The sequence below is a fragment of the Mizuhopecten yessoensis genome, unplaced genomic scaffold (genome assembly GCF_002113885.1).
Source record: "Mizuhopecten yessoensis strain PY_sf001 unplaced genomic scaffold, ASM211388v2 scaffold4823, whole genome shotgun sequence".
Lineage (NCBI taxonomy): Eukaryota > Metazoa > Mollusca > Bivalvia > Pectinida > Pectinidae > Mizuhopecten > Mizuhopecten yessoensis.
In genome coordinates, this window is record NW_018405739.1 from 763,437 (window position 1) to 769,229 (window position 5,793).

The 5,793-nt window shown below is 37.0% G+C and overlaps 1 protein-coding gene across 1 annotated transcript; it reads right to left on the reverse strand.

The window, feature by feature from the left end:
• Window positions 1–5,315, reverse strand: LOC110449824. Its single transcript, XM_021496929.1, has 2 exons — window positions 5,235–5,315; window positions 1–3,900 (listed from the first exon to the last, which is right to left on the reverse strand). The coding sequence occupies exon 2, from the start codon at window positions 3,795–3,797 to the stop codon at window positions 633–635; it is 3,165 nt and encodes a 1,054-aa protein (XP_021352604.1). The 5' UTR covers window positions 3,798–3,900; window positions 5,235–5,315; the 3' UTR covers window positions 1–632.
• Between the last annotated feature and the right edge of the window lie 478 nt (window positions 5,316–5,793).

The window sequence follows — 5,793 nt, forward strand, 5'->3', positions numbered from 1 at the left end:
ATATCAAAAAAAAAGGTCTGATGATATAGATCAAACATTTGAAAAAAGAACAGAAACGAAAAAATATGCACCAAGGCTTAGTGATATCACAAGTGTGCAGCGGTTATCGCTAGACAAATGAACCTACTTACAAGGCATCAGAAAAAGAAATATGTTTAACTTTTTGCTGCATTTCTGAGTCCCTCGAAAGAAAAGAGAAGACTTGTGCTAGTTAGGTTATGAGCAATTAAAAAACGTCCGCTTTTGCCATTCACGATATCTCTATCATTATTGGAAGTCAATTGTACATGATTACACTATCATGTCTTGGAATTTCTTCGCAGTATCCAACTATCGGAGTGGGTTAAGGCTCCAATCAAAGCTGACTGAACATAGATACCAAAACATCATAATTATAGAGGTGGGGTTGGGTTAAAATAAAAACATATGAGTATTACCTATGACCAGCGTTCAAACAGGATAATAAATCAATAAACGGAGTATTGCATTGTGTATGAATTGCTCATCACTTATTCCGTCTTGAAGATTTGACGTTGACAACAAAACCTTGCCTATTTTACTATATTAGATTTCAACATGATACCATAATACTAAAGCTTTAATGCTTTAAGTACATTTTGTGAACGGAAAGTTCATGGTGCTCTCAAAAGTGTTAATATCAAATTGAGAAAAACGTTCCTTCTTTTCCCATAAGAGAGAATCCTTCTCCCCATTTCTTCCTGGTCCATGGTCCGACAAAATTCGTATACGAATTTAAAAATGTTTTGACGGGGAAGAAAATACACTGGGAACTCGCCAGTGTCACTCACATCCTTCAGATGCTCCAGGATCTGAATTGTCAAGTCCAAAGTGATCTTCCAGCATTCTTCGTCTGTGCTTTGATCCAAAACTGGATCACAAAGTTCTGGGTGTTTTCCAATCACATGGAACAGTGCATTCTTCAACATGTAACTTGTGATGAGAGTATTGGCTTCAAATACTGTGTAAGCACTTTCATCTTCTTCTTCATGATCTGCATCATCTGACATCAGATAATCCACTGGTGAACAACCAGCATCTTCCATCTGCTCTTCAACATTATCTGACGAACCAAATGATAAGTGCAACTCAGAATCGTCATCAGAAGAGTATGTTTGATTTGAAATATTCAGTGATTTTGATTCAGCTTTCTGTTCTGTATTTGATGTGACATCAATTTCCAGGCTGTTTTCTTCATCATCACTGTTGGACGCCTCATTGAATGCCTTCACTATGGACAGGTATGCATCATATTCTCCTGGTTCAAAATTTGAATCTTCATGTCGTTGAATTTCAAGTGGATCTCTATCATACAGTTCTTTAAAGAAATCTTTGTCGAACCTCACCTTTGGACATTCATTTTTGAGAATTTTAGCCAGAATGTAACTCTCTCTCGTAACTTTTGGTAGAGAATCTAGGAAAGCAACTTCCACTGGTGCACAGGACACACGAAGACGACTTTTAACGAGTTCGTCCAGGTCATTGTCGTGCGAAACTTCAATTCTCGAAAACGTGTCTTCTTCTATTTCAAAAACATCTCTCGTTTTTGGAGTAATCTCTTCTGGGGGGTGTAACAACATCAATAGTCCATTTTCCAAAGCATTTTCCTCTTGTGGATTATTGGTACTGTCTTTCTCTGAGAAATCAGCCATACTTTTGTAGACACGTATGGCAGGCACAAAATCTATACTGATTTTGAGACCTTTAAAGATTCGGCAATTCCACAGAATTTGAAAATTCAGGACAGGCATCTGATCGAATCCGTCTGTCTCGTCGTCGCCGACATATAGGATTTCTGTGTTTTGCCACATCTCTTTCTCGAGTAAAATATCCCAGACAAGCTCGAAAAGTTTCAACCTAACATGATATGTTTTGAAGTAGCCATTTCTGTCAAAGAAAGAGCCCATCTGGTTTGGTAATCGAGATTCTTCTCTCAGTTTCATTCGCACAAAGCCTTCATGGCTTGGCCCTCTGTCGTTTTCGATTTCACAATACGGGAGGATATCCAAGAGACAGCATGCGAAGTCAAACTCATCCGGATATCCTGTTTTAGTTCCTTCACTCATGCTTCCCATTTGAATGATGTCGTTCTTGAATCTTGGATCACGTTGTGATATTCGTTCTGATAATTTTGTAACAAAGCGTTGAACGGTATCAATAACATGTGTAGTTTCCGGGTTGTCAAAGAGCTTTCCAGAGCCGGGTCGAGTGAGAAGCTGTTTTGCCAGCACACTACCATTATATCGCTGCATCTCTAAAGCATCGATGATATTCGTACCTTTGACAATGTCTTTGTCGTTTAGCGTTAGCTGATTTCCGGGCCAATGCTCTCTTGAAAAAGAGTTGTCTCTTTTATATATAATTTCAACATGTTCTTTTTGTCCTTGACCTTCTTTGTTACACGTATTTAAGTTCTGCCTCTCTAAATATTCGCATATTTTTGTATGATCTAACACCTCGGCTAGCATCAGTGGAGTGCGATTGTCTCCATCAGGAAGCGAAGAATCTCCTCCGACTGTTACAAGCATTTCTATCAGGTCGAAATCATTCATCCATACTGCATAATGAAGAGGGGTGGCTCCGTTCATATCGACAGTATTAACACTACATCCTCTGACAACTAACTCTTCTGCAGCCTCAAGAGTTCTTGGAAATGTTAAATTCATCAAAGGATTGCGTCCAAATTTGTCTGTAAGTGTCACATCAGCACCGGCATCGCAAATCAAGCCTACTTGTTTGGCTGTTCTTGCCCAAAATATCGGAGTTAACCCGAATTCGTCTTGGGCGTTTGTGTATGCGCCACCATCCAGTAAAATTTTGCATACATTAAGACGGTTTTCAATCAATTCTTTCATCAGTATTCGATGGAGTGGTGTCCTCCCCAAGCTATTCGGTTTGTTCACTTCTGCCCCAGCTCGAACAAAGTGTTGCAGAATTTCCAAATCAAAAATACTGGATCCAAACAAAAACCTCAGAAAAGGTGTTTCTCCATTCTCAGCTTCCATATTTATTATATCTTTGATAAATCCAGAACGTATAGAATGAAATGACTGACACTCTTCTTTCAGGATTTTGCACAAAAGTTGTCTGTCACTGCCAAGGCGATTGATGTACGAGAGTAGAAAGTTGTTTCCGTTGGTATCTTGCACTTCAAAATGAAATCCATTACCTTTAGTTAAAAGTATTGATAGTATTGTCTCCGCCTGAAGTTCGTGTTCCGCTGCCATATGTAAGACTGTCTGTCCTTTCTTGTTGGTGATGTTTACATCAACACCAGCTTCAAGAAGCATATTTAAACCTCTCTTCCAGAACTCAACATCATCGTTTTCGCCTTCATCATAGGTCATTAATGAATGTAAACATGTGTTTCCATCTTCATCTTGTACTTTTACACGTATTCCTGGACTATTCAAAAGTAATTCCATCTTGTCCAGATCACCGCCGTAACAAACATAGTGCAGTGCCGTTCTTGTCCATTTATTTAAACAGTTAACATCAGCTCCAGCATGGAGCAGTATCTCCATGACCTCCGCCATGACCGTATCCTGCGTGGCGTAGTGAAGAGGGCTTTCTCCGTCAGCGTCCTGTATGTTAACTGTTGGACCATGATCGAGCAGCAGTTTCACCATGTGTAAATCACTGTTGTCCATGGCTGTGAGCAGAGGGACCGGATCATCAACATTTTGTCGGTTTGGTGATGTACCAGATTGAAGGAGACGTTGCACTCCAGCATGGTCTTGGAATTGTATTCTACAAAGAAGTTCATTAACCCACGGCATTTCAAAAATGCATGTGTCTGAAGGGCATGATCTGCTACTGCAAAACTATGTTATGTAGAACACTTACATTGCTCTTGATGGAGTATCTTTCAGCATCCAGTTTCTGTTGGAAAACAAACGATCCCATGTTAAATATAACTTCTTCAGATATTATTTGTAGTTATTATTTATTTTCGATAAGAAATTAAATTTATTAATAATATCACCAAATGGCAAAACGTTGATGGTCCTATAATGTACTTTGGGGATATAATTATTATTGGCGTCGGTCGCCATTTTTTTTCTACTCAAAATTGGTTGGTTGAATTTTGGTGCGCCAGAGTTTAGCATTAGACGATCTTGAGTGCTTAATATTGGTGCTTTCTGATACCTATAGTTAAAAAGTGGCTCAATCAGTCCATTGTGTTACGGTATTTGTGATGCTTAATGACAGGACTCGATCATCTCAAGCCTTTGTTCTCACATGTCAGTATGGTAGGAATTGTTTTCAGATTCCATAAAAATATAACCTATTGTATTACGTTTCACCTGGCTGCTTAGGAGATCATAGGTGTGTAAGATCGCTTACCCCTATAATGACTGTATAGCGATGTGGCTTACCTGTATACGCTTCAACCCAATCAATATCACAACGGATATTAACACACTGAACAAATAGTGACACATTCAGAGGATATCATTTATGAAGTGTGTTATTCCTGTACAAAAAGTATGCAATACGGAAGTGTGTAGCTGATGTATGATAAATGCGTTGGAAGATAATCTTGCGGATATCTGGATGTTTCAACGATATATTTCAATATTGTGAAATTTTGTTGTGTTAAATTTTGACTCCAAGCAAAAATTAAACCAAAATATATGGTCATCCAAAATATCCCAAAGTACGGTAGTTAAAGAGTGATTTGACCTTTCATCAAAAGGGGCAACACTTGTCAAACAGACACTTACTATTGTTATTGGTGACGTGAGTGTGTCAGATCATGCTTATCATGTTCTTATCCTTATTATAAAAGTATTATCATCTGTTTACATAGATATATTTAATTACATTTTCGTGGTACTGTTTACAATATTTCAATACATGCAGTGATCGGAATCAGTAGGAGTTGTCTATCTTGATTTGATATAGATTTTTAGATAATAAATTTCGTTTTCACACATCCAAATAAATGTCATTTCATTAAATTATTTTTAGTGATTTCATTACCTTATTTCGTTTTATGTGTATCGTATAAATAAAAGATTGTCATATTATATTACTTACAGAAATACACTTGCTACTTCCGTTTTGCATAGACTGTATACTAATATCATGGTCAAACCCAAAACGATTATTAGTTTTTTAGTAATGCTTTGACCAATGATACACATAGTTATATCACCGTCGTATTAGTTTAGATACATGAAGTTACAGTAGATAATTAATTTCCAACTTACCCTCTTCAGGTGATACCTACGAAGGTAGAAGCAGGTATAACACGGAAGTGTTGGAATACGCATGTGAAAACAACTTATTTTTTGCTTGTTATTTACAGTAGGCTCCCTTTGATCACACAACACACAACTTTAACAAATCTATTAAATCAAGAACATTTTAAAATAATGTGCCATTTGCAGTATCCATAGACTTGTTTTTTTTGTATTTTCACTTTTTATTGCGGTTGCAATGTCCTATTGTCGAAGTAAAATACCTGTCATAGTTATTCCATTGCAATTGAAAATTTCGACAAATATGAACATTGCTTTTCAAAAGTTAAAAGGCCTAGCGTAAAGAAACGAGTTTATATATGGAATGTAATGTAGCGTCTACTCATACATATCATGCATTTTGAGTTTAAACAATGTGGAAAATATGTTTGAACAATTGGAAAGTACCCTTCTTCAGAAAAAATCCCGGTATTTTACCCGAAAAAGTTTTTTTATGTGAATCTATAAAATAAAATTGAGAAAAAAATCTACCAAAATCAATTTTGGGAAAAGATTTTTTTCCTGTTTG

Coding starts and splice junctions, on each gene's coding strand:
- LOC110449824 (XM_021496929.1), bottom strand. CDS start 3,797: ATGCCGTGGGTTAATGAACTTCTTTGTAGAATACAATTCCAAGACCAT.